Below are 21,140 nucleotides of genomic sequence, written 5' to 3' on the forward strand. Positions count from 1 at the left end.
AGCTCAGCCACACAGAGAAACTCCAGCATCCTCACGGCCACTGGGACCCGAGAGAGGCGACAAGAACAATCCCAGCACAGGGATCACTCTCACAGCTGCAGATAACACCCAGCGAAGGCACCGAGGCTCACAGCGCTGAATAAACTCTCCCTAAGCACAGTTCTCCAAAAACCTGTCCACCTAAGGCGGACACGATGGAACTGCCTGAAAAATAACTGACTTCGCACCAATAATAAACTATTTCTTTACTCTGAGGTGGGTCAAGCACCCTCGATATGTTTAGAAGCGAGAGAAATAAATGATTCTGAACTTGAAGGAAACCCTCCAGTAGGAGGCTCATGCAAGACGACATAACCTTTCTGCTACTGGAACTGATTATTTCCAAAGCTCCACGGTTCCTTCCGTAATTCACATGACGCGTCTCAAGGTTGAGGTTATCCTGCAATCTGGTTACGTACAGGTATTTTAATCACCGTGAAACATGAGCTCACCACTCTGAAGCACATTTCTGTAAACTGAAAGAAAAATACCTGCCTTGCAAGGAATTGTATGTAGCAGACAAGAAGCATTTTCCTTGCATCCAGCTGTGAGATGTGAAATCCATGAACTGAAAGGAAACCTCTGTGCACACAGTGGTGTTTTGGTTTAGGTTTGATTTTGGTTTTTTAAGGTAGTAGGATGATTTGGCTTTAGAAATAATACCATTCAAGTTCAGCAATCATAATTCATCTCTCCGAGAAAAGGATAAAGAAGCACAGAAGTATCGAAACTTCACAGTAAATGTCTTCCCTGTGCTTAATCAATGGACAAATAAAATATGAGTTTCAGATTGCAAGGTTTAATGGGAATTACTGAAAGGAAAATTAACTACTGTTTCTACTAGCTACAAATATTAAGACAATGAAATGAGCTTACTTACTGATGCCTATGTATCCAAAGACAGAGAGAAATGAAAATTATGAGACAAGGCAGATTTAAAACTAAAGAGCTTAGTTCCATTTCATTTGCTATAAACACCAAATTAAGAAAATGAGACACAAGGCAGGACCGCAAATGAAAGATGACTGTCTTAGGATAACTAAAGACAGGAAATACTGTACTAAAATTCATGAAAAATGTTAATAAAAGCTATTTCCTAAAGTATAATATCCTAAGTGCCTTGAAATCAAATTTTTACAGGAAAAAATAGATATTTTGTAATTGTTTTTATCAAAGCATGTTATTTTTTTTAAAATCCTACAGATATTAATTTATTTTGTAAGGACTTCTTCTGGTTTATATTTAGTCAGTTCCTTAGTGTGATGGATGTGTGTTTATTTTAGCTGTAAGCAAAACATCTGAGAGCAAATATTCCAAATACGGCATCTTTTTTAGCGCAATGAAAACTATGTTAGTCAAAATAAACATAAATCTAAGCCTCTAGAGTCAATGTTGCAAATCTGTAATTTTGCACCTATATGTTGTAGCGCTAAACCGAAACAAAAACGTGCAGGTAAAAACCCAGCACAACGCAGCTTGTTCTGGGTTTAGCATTGGTAAAATCACAACTTTCTGAGCAAAACAAATAATGCTTGAGAATAGAGCAGAAGTTGGGCAAGCCTCAGCATCACCAGCAGCTCTCTCTACTTGCCTTCAAACACATTATTCACCTTACGCTCTTCAGCGTTATTTTGTTTTTAAATATAAACAGTGATGAGTAAGTGTGGCGAGCTTATCAACACCCCCCTGGTATGATATAAATATTAATTGGCTGTTCTCTGCTTTAATATTCTCATACTGAGATCCAAATTGTTGTTGGAGCCCATAAACTTCAGATTTACAGCAGCATGTAAATGTTGGCATCTTTGCAATATTATTATTTTATAAGCATATAATAAGTAAAAGATACATTCGCTGAACTGCCAGTTCTGTTTTGATAGCTCCTTCATCTTTGATTTCAATATTTAGTTTCAAATTTAGAACAAACCCCCCACTTTACCCAGCAGATTATTTCTTATTATAGCAAATGATGACTTTGGAGCAGCAAATTCACGGGATGTGTTCAGCCCTCAGCTTTCCAAACCGCGGCACGTGGGCCTGGATTTGCAAAGGTGCTAAAGGAGCCGGGTCCCGGCTCCTTGGTAACAAGGGCCCGTTTGGGAAAACCCATCTGGTTATACCCTGCTTTTTACCAACTTAGAAGCCGTTCAAGATTCTCCCATGAAAAGAAATCTCCATTAACACGTTACATTGCTTTTCTCTCCTTACAGAGTTATCCTATTTATTTTCTGGATGTTTGAGCAGCCAGGGAAAACCCCTTCATGAAGAAAAGCCTTTCTGGACATGAACTGCGTGAACTGATATCCCTGGGAAGTGAATCCCGGCTTCGGACATGAACAATTCCATTGATGTATCACCGAAATACTTACATGGTGCTGTCGCCAAGCTCTTCGTAGAGGTTATTGGCTGCAGTGCCGGCTGGTTTCCCTGCTGGTAAAGCCATCTGGATTCTCGCAGTCTTTGCGCATTCCGCCTGTCGCCTTTGGTGAGCGGCGTAGGGAAGGAGAAATAGTCATTAGAAACACTCTGTACCCTAATAGCCAAGATGTACAGTTTTCTATATTTTACCCCGCAGTTTTCAAAACATCCCTGCATTTTGTCTTTTTTAAAGAAAAGTAATAATCTGATAAATCTTTTTCTGGCTTTTTCAGCTCAGTTATTTGTTGTCTCCTGGTGGAATCCCAGGGCTCCCCCTGGACAGAAACCTCCTGACGCAGCAGGTGTTTCCCAGGAAATAAGGTATGTGCTGATTTGGCCCTGCTCTCCTGAGGAGCTTTGGCTGCCCGGAGCTCAGAGCAGAGACAGTGAGCTCACCAGCTTTATTCAAGTGCCAAGAAACTCAGAACACAAAATCTAAACACAAAAGAAGTCTCTGGCAAAGTTTAACTTATCACTTACAACTCCTTTCTCATTAGAGTTGGCTGGTAAATTTCTGTCTCAATGAACAGTTTTCCTAAGGGGAAAATTCACTCTGAGACAAATTTCTGTTTCCTGTCTAGAAAGCCAAGCCTGTGGTCCCTGTAACACGACTGATCCCCATTGCTTTGGTTTTGAGGGTGAGCGATACCTGATCAGTTTGTCACTCCTGCCTGACAGCCACTTGCTTGAGGAAAACCACACACATGGAAATACTGACTTTTTATCTCTGCAGGAAACAGGCAATGTCCTGAACTGGGGTGCCTTTAGCGTGTACTAACATGCAGTAATAAAATACATAGCGTAGCCACGTAAGTAACTTTTAACCTCGCCATATATGCTGTTCAGGAACGAGCTGGAGCACAGGGGGTAACTCCTACTGAATGCCAAATGCCCCTTCTTAAAAATAAAAGGCTGGTAGGCTGTCAGTATTCCTATAAAAGCTGTTAGAAACAAAGCTGAAAATAAGTACTTACTCTTTGAATCTGTTTTGTTATGCAAAAAAGATAAAGAAATAAAAATGAAGGTTAAATGAATTCCGTTTGCAACAATTGTTCTAAACAGCGAGCCTAATAGGAGTAATAAACTAGATCCTACTTAATTATTCCACACATAAAATTACAGAATTAATGACATGTTTAAAGAATCCTAATTTCCAGAGCTGAACAGTGTTTAACTGTTATTTGCGATACTCTTGAAACAATTTTGTAGTCAGCATAAACATGGATTACAGCAGGGAAAACTGCTTTGAGATTCCCAAAAACAACTCCCCGCCACTCACCCAGAAAAGTCAGACGTGAAAACACGAAGAGACCTCGTGAGATGGCTTTAACAGGTGGGCTACTTGGGATGCGTTTTTAGAACTGTTGTCTCATTTTAACATGTTTCAAGAATGCTACAGAAAATATCTTCAACAGGGAGTGAGTATTATTTTGGTTGCTATTTAGAAGATACCAGTCTTCTGTGATTAGTGCGTAATACATTATTTATAGTTACCTTATGGGGTTGTACGGGATAGTGTATTTCAAAGACACTGTTTAATAGAAGAGAATAATGATAGTTTCTGGCTTGTTTACAAGTCAGAAATGTAGGCACTGAGCTGCACTTCGACAGTGATATTTTATAAATTAAAAGAGTTTTCAGTAACTATTATTTTGCAAGAATCAGTACGCTGCTCAGTGCTCTGGAAAGCACACAAAAAGTTTTAAGATTGAGAAAATCTTGACATTTCTATGATATGTGCTGTATGCCAGTTATATTTATCCTGGGATAATCTCAGAGGCTGCAGCACCTGCTCTGCCAGAATGTTACCAGGAAAAACACCAAAACTCCTTTTGAAAATGAGAAAAAAGGTGCTGTAATGCAAAAACAAACCATAAGGCTCAGGATAGCTTTTGGTTTTGATATTAACACTAAAATGCCCTTTATTTTCTTTGGCACTCTTCAGTGATACATTTTTCATGTAAGTATAATTTATGCACACTGGTTTGCTATAAATCCAATTCCAAGTCATAATTCTAGACAACTGAAATGTGATTTTGTGATGAAATGAATTTAGACAGACTCCTGAAAGATCTTAAAAGAGATTGATAATCTTCTGATAATCTAACAGATGTCAAGGAAAAGCAGTACGACTAAATTTCTTAAAGAATCAGGCAGTTCAGATAACAACAACAAACTAATTGGAGGTTGAAATGGTTCGGCAGTGTTTCACTAGTAGCGGGTTTTACAGACAATTGCTAATTTGTTGCATGTGAGGTAAGAAATATTTCATAAGAAATTAAAGAATATATCTACAGCCTTTAAGCGCAAACGCACTGATTGTAAATATGAGTGTACCTGAAAAGGCTTAGTTGAGAGGAACTTGTTAGTGATGTTGATCCTTTCATTAGTCTATTAGCCCAATTACTTAAACCTCTTGTGTCTGTGAGAGGAGTGGAAGTATCAAGAAGGTTCTCTCTGGTGTATGCTGCTTTAGATAGTGCTAAAATGGCACAAAATCAATTCTTTGTGAAACATTTGCAACCAAGAAGCATACAGCTAGGAAAAAAAATAACTGAATATTTCAAGATTCAAATAAAAAAAGTTAAGTCCTCTTATTTTGCCTGAGCTAGGCACTTGGATTTTTGATTTATTTATTGAAACAGCACCTTTTTTCTCTATTTTTTTTTCTTTTTTTGGCATGGCTCTGGATCTCCACTTGCATTTCAAGCATCTGGCTTTTCATCTTGTGTTTTGGCACATACTCTAAAACAATTACTGCACCACAACTTTAGCTACAGCAAGATGCAGTTTCTGTGCATTTTCTCTTCTCAAGCAGAGCCCAAATCAACCACTGACTGACTCTTTGCACTGAGACGAAAATAATTTCCTTGCAATCAAGCATAACTTTCAAAGCAGTTCTGCTAAGAAATGCAGCATCCCTACTACAACATTGCTACCACACGAGGAGGAGGAGTACTTACTGCCTGTAGCTGACCATAACAATCAAAATAGCCGGCATGCAGCAAAGGATGATGATGACAGCCAGAGCGAGTAACGCGCCTTCCGTGTAGCCCACGGCCTGTGCCTGCTTCTTCACGTTGGCCACCACGTCGGGGGTGCGGATCTCCAGGATGCGCCCCCCCTGCCCCAGGTAGGGCTGGAACTCCTTGTTGATATCCAGCAGTTTGCCATCCAGGAACCTGCAACATCACGAAAGGAAACAATTACAGCTGAGTTCATTAACCGTGGCTGAATTACTGCGGAGTTGGGTTAAAAACTATGTAATTCCCCATAATCCCTGTATCAGTGATAACTCCGATGCACTTAATACCAGAACACAGTTTAAAGACTTAAGAGGGAAGGTGAACTGAAGCTTATCCTATTTCTAGGAGCAAAAAGTTCTCCGTGCCATTGAGAGGAGCATGGCAAATGGCTTGCTTTGTGCTTTTTCCTTCAGTGGGCTGTTGCAGAGGATCAACTAACCCTCCTGCACACATCCCTAAAGACCACCTTGGCCTAAAGTTCAACTTTATGCTACCCTAAAAGTGGTAATTTTTAGAGGACTTTCTTCAGCTTCTCAGGGAAATTCTTCAGCTGGAGGGATAGCCTACACTTTGTTCCCTTTTAACTTCCCTTTCAATATTAAAAAGAAAAGGGATTTGGAAAACTATGCTCTTATTAATGCCCACTCACCCCAGCTGCATCAATTGTGAGCCTCATTCTCACATCTGCTCGGTCTAGTTAGTCTCCATGTCTCTCTTTTCTTAGATTGCAGTGCTGGTACTACAGAGCAAATTATTTGAGTAAGACTTTTCCTGTGTCCTCTCAATGTTTGTCACGGTGCTGAGGGAGTTTATTGACTGGCTTTAGACTATGTGACAGCATTGTTCCATCATGGCAATTTTGGGGTGGCGTCTGTAGCAACACTCCTGAGAGACTGGGAGAATTGTAACAAGGAAAACAATAACATTTTAGAAAATGCTACATCATCTGTACTCCTTTCCTTAAAGTCAAATTGAAGGTCACACAAGATGACAGATGGAATTGCTGTAAACTGCCTCTTTTTCTTTTTGTTTTGAGAAGATGCAGGCCATTTCTTACGGAGTTTCCCACCTCTTCTATGAGGAAAAGCACTAAATGCTGATAATAAACTGTAGTTCAAACTTCAGGGATTCTCCACACACCATCAGATACCAGAACAATCTTGACTAGTAGTAACTACAGTCTAACTAGCAGGAACTACAGTCTGTCTATCTACACAGCTTTCAGAAAAGCCCTGGTTTCAAGTTGGCCTACAGGGCACCCTGTTAAGCCAGAGTTGGGTCCTAGGCTTAACCCAGGCTAAGCAGGACCAGGTCCTGCTGTCACTGCTTGTAACCTGGAATAACACACACCACCTGCCAGAGGAACCTGGAACAACAGTCACCAAGCCCAGGACAGAAACAGCCCCTGACAAGGCAGATGCAGTGGAGGAGGTTCAGGATCAGATCTGATCCTTGGTACTTTAAAGACAGGTAGCCAAACATAAATCCTTTTATTTCCTTAGTCTGATCGTGAGACAGAAATTACGCTCCTAAAAGAGCATTTCTTCAAGGGTCTTCAGTTCTTGCAACTGATTTCCTCTCTAATTAATTTACTGATAGACGCTCCTAGCATTGTTTGCCCCTGTTTTTTTGAACTCTAAGAATGTGCTCTGACTTGCATGTGTACGATCCGCCGGGTCTCAGCACAGGCGGAAGAACTCAGCCCAGATGATGAGATGGTGCCGCTTTCACGAGACTGACTTAAAAGAAGAGCAGCGGCTGCTCACTCACAGACACACTTTCACAAAAAGCAACCCAAGGTCTTTTGAAGAATAATTTCCCGTTTTATTAGTATGCTATGCTGATGTTCACAATTCCTTGATTTCCTCTGCAAAACATTTTCTGGGTATTTGAGCAAAAATCCCTTTTCACAGCTCCAAGACCTGCAATGATGGTTCACACGGCATAAAGTGAGTGCGAAGGGAGCTGTAATTATCTGCTGCACACTAGATGTCACTGGTGCATGTTGCATGTCCTTTGCATTGGCAAAAGCACTCAGGTAGGACAGCATTACATCTCTGGAGGATTTTAACAATCTCCCAGTTAAAATTCTGTTAGCATTTTCTTGACAAACCCTATTTTAATGGGTTCATAACTCAACTGTGCACATTTACTCCATGATGAAACATGACACAGTGAGCAGAAGATTCAGACACGGTAAGCATTTTCTTTTTAATGGTGGAAAGTTTCCACTTAATATATGCAGCAGAATTTTCTGGATTCAACTGTTTTTTATGCTCCAATAAATCAAATCCTCTTTCATATAAAAGACAAAAACGAGGCTGATCGTTTCAGTCTGTAAAATTATCTAAGTGGCCTCAATGTCTTTTAGGAGTTTGTGGTGGAGGGAGGAAACAACAAAGCACAGATTCAGACCCGTTTTTTGGGGTAACCAGAGATTCCTGAACAATAAAAATGTCAGGTAATCAGTCATAACAGTCTCAAGGGAAGGTATGAACCTTCACAGATAATTGTTTCCAAAGGGTGACAGGTTTAACAAAAACTCTGTTGCAGTCAGGGCCTCTGCTACATCTTCACAAGCAGAAACACAACAGGGTGTTTCCAAAAAGCTCATTTAAGAAAAGCCACAAGTATCTAAACCTGGGCTGTTGGTACAGCTCTCTTCTCCATAAACCCTGACATTTTTGAACACTTGGCACAATTTGTATTTCTTATTGCTACTTAAGTTTTTCAAATGGGAGGTTCTATCTCTTTTTGACTTTCTGACCTTTCTTGCATCATATTCAGTTTATTAAATGATTCTTTCCTCCTCCTGATCGCTGCTGTGTGAGGATCCGGAACAGATTCCTGGCTGGCACAGTGTGGTTGTGACTCTTGGCAGTCACTTCCCAATGAGGGGACAACTGTCACTGCTGTGTCCTGTGACATTGAGCCATCCCTCTGAAGATCAAAGCTCCAGCAAAGATTCTCACAGAAGGGATTTCTTTTTAGATTTGAGTAAACACCTGAGCTGAACCAAATCTCTTGAAGTTCACCCACTTGTTAGCAAAAAGTTAACTTCTGAAGTCAAGCTACAAAACTCTCATTTTTCTCCTTCCTTTACTAAGCTGACACTTACTCACCTCTACCCTAAAGCCAGCAAAGCATTCCCTGGGATTTTGCTGATTTAAATATTTAAAAGCTTTTGAAGAGAGAAAAGAGGGGAGAAAAAATAAAAGCTGCGTATGCAGGCACATGGAGCATTTTAATGATGTTGCTTCTAAGCTGACACCTCACTCATTTGCACACTGGGCAAATAAATAACCTTCCCTTCATATTTGAAAAACTGATTTTTAACCGCTCTTTATTATATTCTATGTATTTCACTGGACACACAGTCATCCCCAAAAAGACACTGATATTTTCGAAGGGCACCAAAATGAAGGGGGACACATTTTCTGCCCATGAAGAGAGCCTGCACCAGAAGAGGATTATTTTCGTGGAGTTGAAAGAGCCAACTGCCTCCACACATGGATACCAACTCACTTTCATATACCAATAACAGCAGATTTGCAGAGAGCTTTCCAAAGGGAGGAATTAAAGGGTGTCAGAATTTTCAGCTGTCCACATGGCCATATACATTTTCTGAACCTGGAGAGCACCAAAGAACAAAAACTGGCCACAAGAAGGAAAGAGGCCGGATTGCCACCATGCTGAAAGCTACTGCTGCTAAACCACAGTTGATGCTTATATTCCTAGTTCCAAAAATGATGCTGGAAGACTGGAGGGGGTTCAAGGAAGACTATAAGTGATGAAAAGAATTAAAACATTAAAAAAAAAGAGCACAGAGGTCTAGGAATTAAAAAATTAAGAGCATGATGTGATCGTAGGCCTAAACTTTGGTGGGAACCAGAAATGAAGAGCACCAATTGGATACTTCAGTCTAGCACCCGAAGTTATAATAAAACTCTATGACTAAATCTAGACAAATTAAAAAAAAAATAGATAGAAAAGGCCTAATTTTTGACAGTAAAAATAATTACCCTGCAATAATAACACAAGGTTGTAGTTCACTGGATTTTCTTGAGCAGTTTTTTACTGAATGACAGGCTCAAAGCAGAATTAATTTGGGGAGTTCCCATGGTCTTTATTATACTAGGACAGACTGATGACAGTGATCTTTTCCAACCTATAAACTCTGAATATATGCAGCGCTTTAGCATGCTATAATTCACCTGGACCAAATTAAGAGCTGGGGAGAACAAGCCCTTTTTCAATCCCAGTCCACCGAGATGGCTTACAGTCATTAGCTTTTTAGGCTGTGGACTGACAGGCTGCTTTATACCATCATGGAACAGGTTGGTCTGGTCTTCACCAAGATAAAAAGCAAACACAAAGGTGAAACACATGCAAAACCCCAAAAGATGGGAACTGCTTTACAAGAAGAGACAATTCTCTAGCAGCTGATCTGTGCTCAGCCCCCTGGGAGCACCAATACCCTGCGTCACCAATACCCCTGGGTCAGGCCTAGGTCTAAGCTTCAGACCAGCTTCACACCCCACCTCTCCTCCTCCTCCTTCCCTTTCTTCTTGTCCTTTGGTTTCCACAAAAAAAGAAAAAAGAGATAATGTGCTCCAAGTGGAAACTGCAGAAAGCCTCAAGGTTGATGACTGGAGCGCCAGAGCCCTTGGCTGGAGCTCAAAGCAGTATCTGGGTACACAGAAATCAATTCCTTTCAAGGAATTTAAACTGGAAGCTCCTCCACAGGATGGACCCAACGTATTGTGACCTCTCACGGTGACAATGTCTAAATGATGCGTACTGGAGCCACTCAGCTCAGGGGAATGGACCAAACCCAGCAAAGCTGTGAACTCCCAACCTGCACGGGGGAACAGGAGTAGGGACACACACCAACCGCGTCCACGGATTGTTCTGTTCCTGTTGTGCTGAACCACTTGCTAACAGACACAGACCAACAGGCTTCAAAACAGTCCATGGAAATATGGAAAGAGCAACAAATAATTATACTTACTTAAAAAGTTCGTTCCTCATTATAGCTCTGTTTGTTTGAGGGTCAATCGCGTAGACCATGAGGTCAGACTTGGTGTAATCCTCTTCAGAGTACCCATCCCCAAACCTCCGCGCACCGATGGATTCCACCACGACCGTCGCACCAGGAATCTGATCTTGGACATAGCGTTCCAAAATTCTGAAATGAGATGGAGCCAGAAAGCTGCAGTGACTTATTTGTGCTGATAATGTTTACAAATATCTAAAGGGTGAGTGTCAGGAGGATGGAGCCAGGCTCTTGTCGGTGACAACCAGTGATAGGACAAGGCGCAATGGGTGCAAACTGGAACACAAGAAGTTCCACTTAAATTTGAGAAGCAACTTCTTCCCAGTGAGGGTGGCAGAGCCTGGCCCAGGCTGCCCAGGGGGGTTGTGGAGTCTCCTTCTGTGCAGACATTCCAACCCGCCTGGACACCTTCCTGTGTAACCTCATCTGGGTGTTCCTGCTCCATGGGGGGATTGCACTGGATGAGCTTTCCACTTCCCTTCCAACCCCTCACATTCTGGGATTCTGTGATCAAGACTGACAACAGCGCAAACGAGATACTAACAGACAAAACTCACCGGTTTGGAAGGATGGTGACCTTCACAGCATTTTTAAAAAAAATCTCTGCTCCAATACAACCTCTGAAATGCTGAGCTCTTGGGAAAAGCTTAGCAGTGTTAGGAGAGGTCACCAGAGATAGTGTCCTTAAGTCTAGCTCTTTATATTTATGACATCAGTTGAGTTTTAAATGGCTCATGGGAAACACCATCCATATTTCAGACAAAACCTCCTGTCATCCTTTTATTAAGCTGCACGATTTCACAGCTCTTCAATTCCAGCCTTACGCAAGGTGCATACGATAAATTTTCACCCACGGAAACAAGTACTGGTTTTGGTGGGATATTTCATCTGGTCCTCCAATGCAGCACAACGTATCAGGTAACAGAACACCTGCTACTCTGAAAGGCAGGAGCAAGTTTTACAGCCATAAGAAAGTTGGAATACCGAGCTGATGCATTTACTACAGGAAAAAAAGAAAATACACTGCAGAAGTTCTCCAAGCAGAAGAAAGAGAGGTTGATAGAATTCAGCGGCTGCTACACCTGAGATAACCAGAGCATAACAACAATAAACCAAACCAAAGGTGCTGTTTTTGCAAAGAGAAGGATTCATCTCGTGCTGCCAGAGCACACTGTGCGGAAATGTGTACGAATCGCAGTGTGTCAATACATGAGATAAATGCAGCTCTGAGGCATTAACATTTATTGCACAAGATGACAGTTACTGGTGATTTTATTATTGTCATTTGATCAATTTTCTTTATTACTGATTTTTTTTTTAAATGAATATCCACAGACATCTTAGTATGCAATTCTGTTCTAAATTCAATATCTCATATTTTTCTACAGTTTCCATGCTAATTTATGTGATCAGAATATCAAATCAAAAAGCAATAGCTGAGGTAGGAGGGAAGAGCAAGGGAACAAGAGGGAACACGCTGCTTGATGTCTCAAGGATGCACTAGGGTGCAGAGGAAAACATCTCAGAAAAAGGGACATCAATGACGTTAAGAAGTCACTTGTTTTAAACAAAATCTTTTGCAGTTGCTGAGGTTATATTTTGCTGTTGTGTTTTTCCTGCCACAAGATTTCTAAAGGAAAGTAATGTTGTCAAAGCAGTATCACCATCTCACAATTTTTCAAGACAGGTGATTCACATTTCGCCATCCAGTTTCTCCACTCTTTGTGTGACAGTTTAGCATGCCTGAAAAATAGGAGCTTTTCTGTAAGATTTTGAAAAATCCACATCTGTCAGACTCAGGTCGCAGCCCAGCAGTGAATATTAGAGCAGAGCCATTATTGTAGGGAAAATAAAAATACAGGTTGTCTGACACATTGCTGTTGACTGGCGTCCTCTAAACAAGCACTGCTGCTGTTTGCAGATCACTAAACTCCACTCATCTCCGCTTCTGGCATGCACGGAACCACAGAGACAGTAATTCTCCCAGGTAAAACACGACACAACTAACCTGGGATATGCAGATTATTATAAAAGAACCTCCAAACACTATGTGAAGGTGACACAAAGAAACTCTAACCATCTTCTGGTGCTGCAGGGGGGATGCTTTTGACTCCTTGCACAGAACTATTTCACCCAAGAGACAGAAACACCCTGTATGGTTGGAAGGTTATAATGCTGGGACACTTTTAGCAGAACTGATAACAACATTACCTTTTCTCAGACACTCCTGGCACGGCTTCTGCTGGGATTCATTGTCTTTGAGAGTAGCTTTGTCTAAAACATGATTAAAATTGAAGAACGCAGAGCATGCTACTTTCTGACTATGAGAAACAGGTATATTGCAGCTATTGGTTTTAACTGACATTGCAAGAAATACCCAAGTATCGTGGAACCGACAGTAATATTTCATCTGAAACACACAAATTGCATGTTTAGGCTGAAATATATAATAAAAATGCACTGAAGGCTGAAAAGTAGTGATTAAAGAATGCACTGAAAAATAGGGCACTTCCCCACAGAGTTATTTCAAAAGTCATTCAGCTGAACTTGTGATGCTGAAAAGACTTTAGTGTTTTAAAACTCTACTGGAAGTGGCCACCTGATTGTAGGTAATACTCACAAGAATGAGTTTTTAAAATGTCTACTGTAACAATAGCATCTGCAGTGCCACTGTCTATCAGCAAAAGGTAGCTTAAAATTAGTCTGTCACTTGTTAATACAATGAGGGTAATGACCGTCCTGCCAACAGCGGTGTTGTGAGCGGCAGAACCAGGAACGTGACAGGCGATGAAACTTTCCAGCTGCCCCATCTCCATCCAGCTCTACAGACAGAACGGAACCAACAGAAACGCCTCCCAGTGTCTTCATGACCGTCGCTTTCCAAATTCCCGTTGGTGACGCCAGTGAAATGAAATGAATGACATGCGGGTTTTCACTGTCACTGAGGACATAATGTGGCCCTAAATATCCTCAAAACTCAGAGATTTTTTTTTTCCCCATCTTAGGTGCAAAAGAAATGGAAGGGCAAAAAACCTACAGGTATGTTGGTTTGCCCCAGCATGGGAGAGATTCTGCTACTGGGAAAGATGCACAGGACCGCTTGGAAGCTTCTTTCGACGCTACTGTGGAAGTTAATTCACCTCAAAATAGGAGATGGGGAATCAGCCCAGCGCAACAGCAGCTCAACTAGACTGACAGTCATGGTGTGAGACTCGGTAAGTCAGCAGTGAGGTTTAACGACCCTCTGTTGTTCCTGGCAGAGAAGATGCACGACATGAACCAAGAGTACTGACACGTTCCACGGGTTTTATACTCTCGAGCTGAATTGCGAGGTTGCGTGCACATCCTCTGAATCAGCACACAACCAAAACAGACTATTCCATTTGCAGAATAGTTTAGACCCCCACTAGTACCTGAGTTTAATTAACTGCACAATTTTCTTAGCAGAAAATTCAATAAGGAAAAAAAGTTTCCTTTCTCTAGTAATTTGATAGCCTGCTGTGTTTTTGGAGCATGGAAAACTATTTTAAGAAAGACAAAAGAGAATCCATTCTTTCAGGGCTTTCAGAGCTACAAGTGTTGAAGACTAGATTCCTGGCTTTGTGAAACAGCCTTTTGACAAGGATGATTTCTACTTCTACACCATACACAAGGCATGTATCTAGCAGGAAGATGCACCACTAAGCCGATGTACTCTGCATATAATAACATCTACAGTATTTAGAAAACAACCAAGAGACAATGATGTCTTTATACTTACTTGCCTTAATCCTATAAAAGCATTTTAGATCACACACCTTAAAGGAAATTTGCTTTCTTACCTATTGCTAAAGTTTCTTTGCCTTTTTGTGTGCTCATCATTTATAATCCTGTCCTCTCAAAAACCTACGTGCACTCCAACTTTTTATTTCAGTATCATTTCTCCCAGTCACAGAAGAAATGTTATGCTATGCTCACCCAAAGAGTAATAATACACACTGACATCTTGACTTTGACCCAGAGGACGTATCTTTGGATCTCAGCACAAAAGGGATTTTACTGCAACAGTAAGCAATTTCAGAATAAAGCCAAAGTTTACAGCTTTATCTGAGTAGCCACACACTACATTATAGTGCTTCAAAGGAAACACATTAACGGAACAACACTGGGAATTACTGAGAGGAGGGGGAGAAGGAGGTTGCTGAGCCAGGGAGCAAGTGGAGAACCTGGAGCTGTATAAGCTTTGGCCTCTATTACCCAACTTAATCATGGTAGCCTGATGTTATTAATCATCCTGATTACCACAGAGGGAGGCTGAGATCAGCTAAGAAGGGGACCAGGCTCAGTCAAACACTGTACAAAGTGAGAAATACAGCAAAGCCAAATTAAGGCAGGATATGAAATACGATGCAGCCAGTTGGTGGCAAATGTTCCCCTCATCTCATTATTTATTTATTTGCTAATTTTGCCTTTTTTTTTTTTGAGAACAAAACAATACAGTGCAAAGAAGTGAAAGGGACAAAGGCAGAGGGGAGGTGGCCCGAAGGGCCAGGAGCAAAATGAACCCGCAGAACAGTGTCAGAGCACACCAAGGCAAAAGGAACAATGAACAATGGGAGGAAAGGAAGTGCTAGTGGTGAAGAGTTCACTGCCGCCACCCCCATATGCAAAAAGTCCAGTCACCTGCCATTAGGCTTAATTCTGTAATTACGTGGCAAAAATCACAAAGCAAGCAACAGAATGGTACCTGTGCGGGAAAAGCTAGCGAGCCTGAGTGATTTATATACCACAACTGCATCCAGCAGGAGAGAGATGCTCATTTTCTACCAGTCCATGGGCTGAGGAGAAGACGACAGACTGGTGCACTGAGGTTGGATGTTTTAATGCAGCCCAGAGTGCTTCCAGAGGCACCGCATGTCCAAAAGGGCACCAGTCCGGTGGCCCCACCAATGGGCGGCTGTGTCTGAGGTCACTAAATGTACCAACAACACCGGCATCCCAGTGATGCCTCAGAACTGCTGATTTAATTAAACACAGCCACACTGAGATAAACATGCTACATTTTCAGAGGCATTCACTCATCCTCCCAATTACTGAATGTACTGACGTTCTAAAGAAAAAGAAATCAAGAACAAAGAGATAAAATATAACAATAGACACAAGTGCCACGTAAAGCGCTCATGTGTCAGCTGTCCCCATTAAATGTCACCCACTGGCTTCTGCACTAGAGATTAGAAAACACCATTTCTTGTGTTGTCAACAGCCAAACACAACTGAAGGAAAATCAGCCACATTCTGAGACATTTCCCTTAAGACAGGGTTGTGCGTTGCAGCTCCTATATATAAGATATATAATCGCATATACTATGACTATACATAAAATTATGTATGTGACGTATATTATGATGCATTGTGTAGAGCAATGTATATTGCTACAGTATATTCTGACATTTCTTCGAAGCGGACCACAGGCTCTCTGCAGGCAAGCAGAGCAGACGCTCCTTTGCAAAATGCCGGCACTCAGCTTTATATATGTGAACTATGAAGTCAGCAGCTGAACATTTGAATACCGAGACACTCAGTATATCTCCGAGGATCAGCATGTGATCTTACATTTGGAGTTTCTGGTAAAAAAAACCTGCCTGGTCACTTCTAACACTGCATTACAAGCCTGAGGCCAAAATACACAGGAAGGAAAGTTCCCTGCAACCATCATATGTGCTCTTTTCAGGAATTTGATCTTGAGAAGTAGGAAATAACCTCTGTTAGGGTACACAAGACACATGTGAACATCCAGGAGACAGATCAAGTTGCTACTCCAGAACAGCTGCACCTGAATTCCAGTCCAGATGCAGCTCAGGCCAGGAAGCTGCACCCATCTGAATTCCTCAGCCCAGGAGAGCCACAAATGCAGTGACCACACTGAAAATACAGGAGACTACAGAAGCTCCTTGATGTGGAAATCAAGATTTCAGTGTTTAAATAGTTACACTTACTACATAATTTATTATTAAATAACAAAATATAGCTATTGTTGTATCTATGCACATTTATAAACAGTACGAGGTGCCTCCACCAGATCCTCTTTTCCAATGAATGATTCCTACACCACCACTAGGAGATTTTCTTCATATGGACAGAAAAGAAACTCTGTTCTCTCCAGGCTCACTTTTCACTACAGGGAGGAAAGAGAAGCATGGGAAACCTCACCTGATCTTTGAAAGTGAGGAGACAATCCTCATATTGTTCTTTACCAATACCAGAGCCGTGCCAGTGCAGCTAAATGTGTTTTTCTTTACCCACCTAATCGGCTCAGAAAGCGCATACGATGCATAAAATGTTAACATTAACACTGAAAATGGTGCCCAAATGTGTCTGGCTAGCTCTAGGTCAGGAAAGAAAAAAAGAGAGTTCCTTAAAGCAATATGATCTCCATTCTGTATGGTGTAGGGCAAACCCAGCCTTTTCAAGAGGAATGTCTATGGGGTATTTCATCAAAGCGCTCATTTTGAGCCAGTCCATTATTCCACTTCAGAGAAAGTGGTTGGCATCTACACGAGTGTGTTCACAGGAATGTAATTCACAGGATGTGGGATGAAACACAGGTCTCGTCTCTGATTGTGGCTGGAGGTTTAAACTGCAGGCACATGAAAACCAAAGCTCTAAATGCCCTGAGCATTAGCTATTTTCTTCTAGTTGCGATGCTGTTGCTTCCCCAACAAGTAAGCACTCACAAAGAGCACCGTGTCATCTGCCGTCACAGAGTTTTCTGAAGGAGAGGAACTCGCACTGAATTTTCCACTGAGCCTCACTCCATTTGCTCTGACATCTTCTAGCAGACATAAATGGCCCTATCTGAACCGCCATAATTAAAGTGGGCGAGAGAAATGGCACGTCTGACATTGATGGGTAGTCCAGAGGATATGAAAAGCTTTTTGATGAAATTAAAGCAGTTGGGGAAAAACCAAGGTGCTTATCGAGTGACTGCAAAGGATCACGACGCAATCAGGAGTGTCAGCTGAAGACAAGCCCATTGTATCCCTCAAAAAGTCCAAACTCCTAAGCCAAATAGACAGCGATGTTTTAAATCTCTTCTTCTATGCTGCACTTCCTTTATTTGACCGTTAACCAGCATCTCAGGGTACGCTGAGGAAGCCTTTCCAGGCTGGAAGAGCTGAATTCCGTATGTCTTAATACCCTATGTCCCTCTCCAGTGGAAATTACAGGCAGCTGGGGAAAATCTGTCACAACTTGTTCTCCAAACTTGCTTAAATCACTATTTATTTTGTTGTGAAAAATAACTGTAATTTCAAAAATGACCCAACTACCCACTTCCCCAACATTCCCCATCACCAAGTGGTGGTTAAAAGGTATATTTTCTGAGATGAATATTTACTGTCTCTCCAGTGCCAAAATGAGCGGAGAGAAAGATGAATAACCTCAGTAGTGCCTAATTTAGTTAATGATATAGTATTTTTTATCTGTTAATGAATTATACAAAGTGTTCTAGTTTTACAAATTAGTGCATTATTTGAAATGGCTCAGAATCCTCTTTGGGCAAAAGTACTTAGCCTGAGAAGGTCTCAAAATTATTTCATTTCCATTTGCCTGTGATTATATCTTCCATATGGTGCATGAAAAAAATCACAAATTCCTCTTGTTTTGATGTCCTGCATGAATTATTAAAGCCTTTATAAAAAGAGAGAGCAATGTTTTCAACTTTAAAAGGAAAAATGCAAGAAATTTTAAGATGGCAATGAAATAAATGCATTTCTACGTGAAACAGACAAGTACGCGTATGCAAAATTCTTTCTGAGATTTTTTTGCTCTCTGCAAATCCTTTCAGTAAAGAATGTGACAATTTTAAAACAAGCTAATGCAATCTCCTCTGGCAAAGCTTGTCCTTAAAAGCTCATCCTTAGCCATGGAATCCTTACGCTGCTCTCACTTGCTGGCCTCATGGTGTTAGTGAAGGTAAAGAGTTCCCAAGCTGATCTTGAGAACTCAAAACCTGGCCGTGGTTTTATTTTTGTACTCATTTGAAAGCTTCATTCACTGTGAAATACTCACACATCTGTCAGAGACTTCCATGCACAGGGGCCAGAACAGCATGAAACAAGGCTTAAAAGACTCCAACCTGGCAGAAAAGAGGTTTTTGGAGCTCGGAGCCCGAGGAACGTGGCTCTGGGCTGTCTTCCAAGACCATGGCAGGATGTGGCAGCGCTTGCTCTGGGCCCGGAGGAGCGCAGCGAGGGGATGGTTACAGAACAATTTATTGCTGAGGCACCTGAGACCTGCTGGGAGCTGGAGCCGAGTGCTCCGGCGTTTGCAAAAGGAGATTTTTGTTTGCTGAAAGGGCAAACACTTTCTGCTCTTGCCATCCTTGCCAAGCCGCTGACGCTCCCAGTTCCGTGACGTGTGTCAGCAGCCGACACTTATCCACACCAGGCTTGTTCCACCCTGTTTGCAAAGCACCTTCTGCAAGAGCCCTCTGTATTTTCCTGGTGGATCCTTTGAGTCCAGGGCAGTGCAAAACCACGAGGATCTCAAACTCAGCCTAAGTCCCATTTAGCATGAGGTCTCTGCTACAGCACGTAGAAACACGGTACAGAATACGTGGTCATCTTCGCCACTCCAGACAAGAGAAGCTCAGGAAGGCTGTGAATTACTGTGTGGAGAAATAATTCTGCAGCGTGCTCAGGTGAACTGGAAGGCTCAGCAAACCAGCAGCCAACTTGCCCTGTTACTGTCATCAAAAGATACGCCATTCTTTGTCTCTCCCACCAACACCACTGCCTGAGCCTTTAGGAAAGGTTGAGCTTAAGTGTTAAGCAAGCAGCCTTCTTCATTACTCTTAGCTCTAGGAAATGGAGTCCCTGTGAATACAGACTATTGCCTCAACAACTTAATTAGTGTTTCTGATGTTAAAATCTATCAGAACTGTCTTACATTTGGCTCAAAACAGAGAGAGAAAAGGAGAACACATCCTAAATCACAAGAAGCAAATCCGATGATATTTTTCCCTAGCCCAATGAAGGCATGAGCCGTTTAGAGACAACACACTTCTTTATCAGTGGGTGACTATATTATCGAGCCTAACTAATATCAGTTTCCATGAAGAAGTAAAGGGATGGCACCAGTCAGGATGGAACAGACCTGTTGAAATCTGAGAAACGCCATTCATCACCCATTAAAGTGACAAAGATTGTTTCTAAACTATTTCCCATAGTATTTTCTTTCCCATATTGTCTAAATAGTGGCTATATGCCTAGTGACACAAACTACAGAAAATCATCCTTGTCTTACAAAAAGAAACTAGAAGTGAAAACTTGACTCCTGGAAGCTGATGATCTTGTGGTATATGAGCGCTATTAAAACATACTTTACCAAAAAGATTTAGCTGGCTTCCAGAATGATAAAATAATTTGCTTTTATTGCAAAGCATTAATGTTTCCCATTACCCATCTCTCATCAGAACATTTTATACCTACTAGGCCTGAACAATGACACTGTTACCAATTTTTTGCAATTACAATTTTATGTAATGATGTTAGTTGTTTTAATTGTACCAGCATAAATTTTCTAAACTCTGCTTTCCCTTACAGCCGCGTCACCCAGATCAAACCAGAGTGCAGCAATATGGCTCACTGAGACATGCTGCTTTCGGAGCCGCGCTTTATTCATTTTCCGTCTGGATTTTGAGGGGGCAGGTTCTGTGCTTGGTGCCTGGCGGCTCCGCTATGGTCTGTGTATGAGGTCTCAGCCTGCAAAGTGGGCAGATGTGCAAGTAAAGGAGTTCTGGGTCTCTGCCTTCTGCAGAGAGGGGGAGAATGAGGGTTGGGGGGGCAGTGCTGTCACTCAGCTAGTTATGTTCCCCGGCGAAACACCAGCAAACTCATTTTCAAGTCTTGTAGCAAAAATTAAAAGGAGATCACGGCATAAAGGGAGCACTCCTTGCTGAATCTATACACAAACCCAGTGAACTGTCTCATATTGGTAGAGTAAGTAAATTTATTACCCTATGAGTTGCTCTTTGTTTTGCTCCACAAGGGTGGGAGGAACATTGGAGACGATGACTTGCATATCCAACTGATTGACCACAGAGACCTGGAAACAAAAGAGTGAAATTCAATTGGCACTCCCATGCAGAACATGCTCCCCACACAAAAAGAACAGAATAATTACTTTCCTGCCTTCACAGCCATGCTCCGATGTACGGATTTCTCATTTTAATTCCAAATTAGAGAGCTGGAAAATCTTGCTTTGCTCGGCAGCCAAAACCACCAAGCAGCAGGCGAAGATTTCACTAGAACTGTAATTGCAGGACTGCATCAGAATTACAGGTTTGCAAGGGAGGGGCTACCAACCCTCTTCTTCCCAGTTTAGACTTTACTTACAGAATCGTGGATCTCCCACGTGCCATATTCAAAATGACTTAGGACCATTTTGGGATTTTTGATGACTTGATGGGAAAATCCAACCTTGGAGATACGCAATGTGCACCAGCGTAAATGCAAGTACCAGATTGATTCAACTAAATCAATGAGACTTTGTTAGAAAACAACAAAGTAAATTGTTCATCTGTTTTCAAGACAAGTGTAAGTTATTTTAATATCTTTTTT

At 41.5% G+C, this 21,140-nt stretch overlaps 1 protein-coding gene across 1 annotated transcript in view; it reads right to left on the reverse strand.

Annotated features, from left to right (window-relative positions):
- Positions 1–21,140, reverse strand: part of PCDH15 (protocadherin related 15) — a gene marked incomplete at its 5' end in the record, with an annotated part of 280,224 nt that overhangs the window by 16,324 nt on the left and 242,760 nt on the right. The window contains 4 exons of the mRNA XM_080347717.1: positions 2,409–2,519; positions 5,421–5,639; positions 10,495–10,671; positions 20,537–20,625. Of these exons, the coding sequence (XP_080203843.1) occupies positions 2,409–2,519; positions 5,421–5,639; positions 10,495–10,671; positions 20,537–20,625 (596 nt within the window). The remainder of the gene's footprint in view (positions 1–2,408; positions 2,520–5,420; positions 5,640–10,494; positions 10,672–20,536; positions 20,626–21,140) is intronic.

The sequence above is a fragment of the Nesoenas mayeri genome, assembly GCF_963082525.1.
Source record: "Nesoenas mayeri genome assembly, chromosome: 7".
Lineage (NCBI taxonomy): Eukaryota > Metazoa > Chordata > Aves > Columbiformes > Columbidae > Nesoenas > Nesoenas mayeri.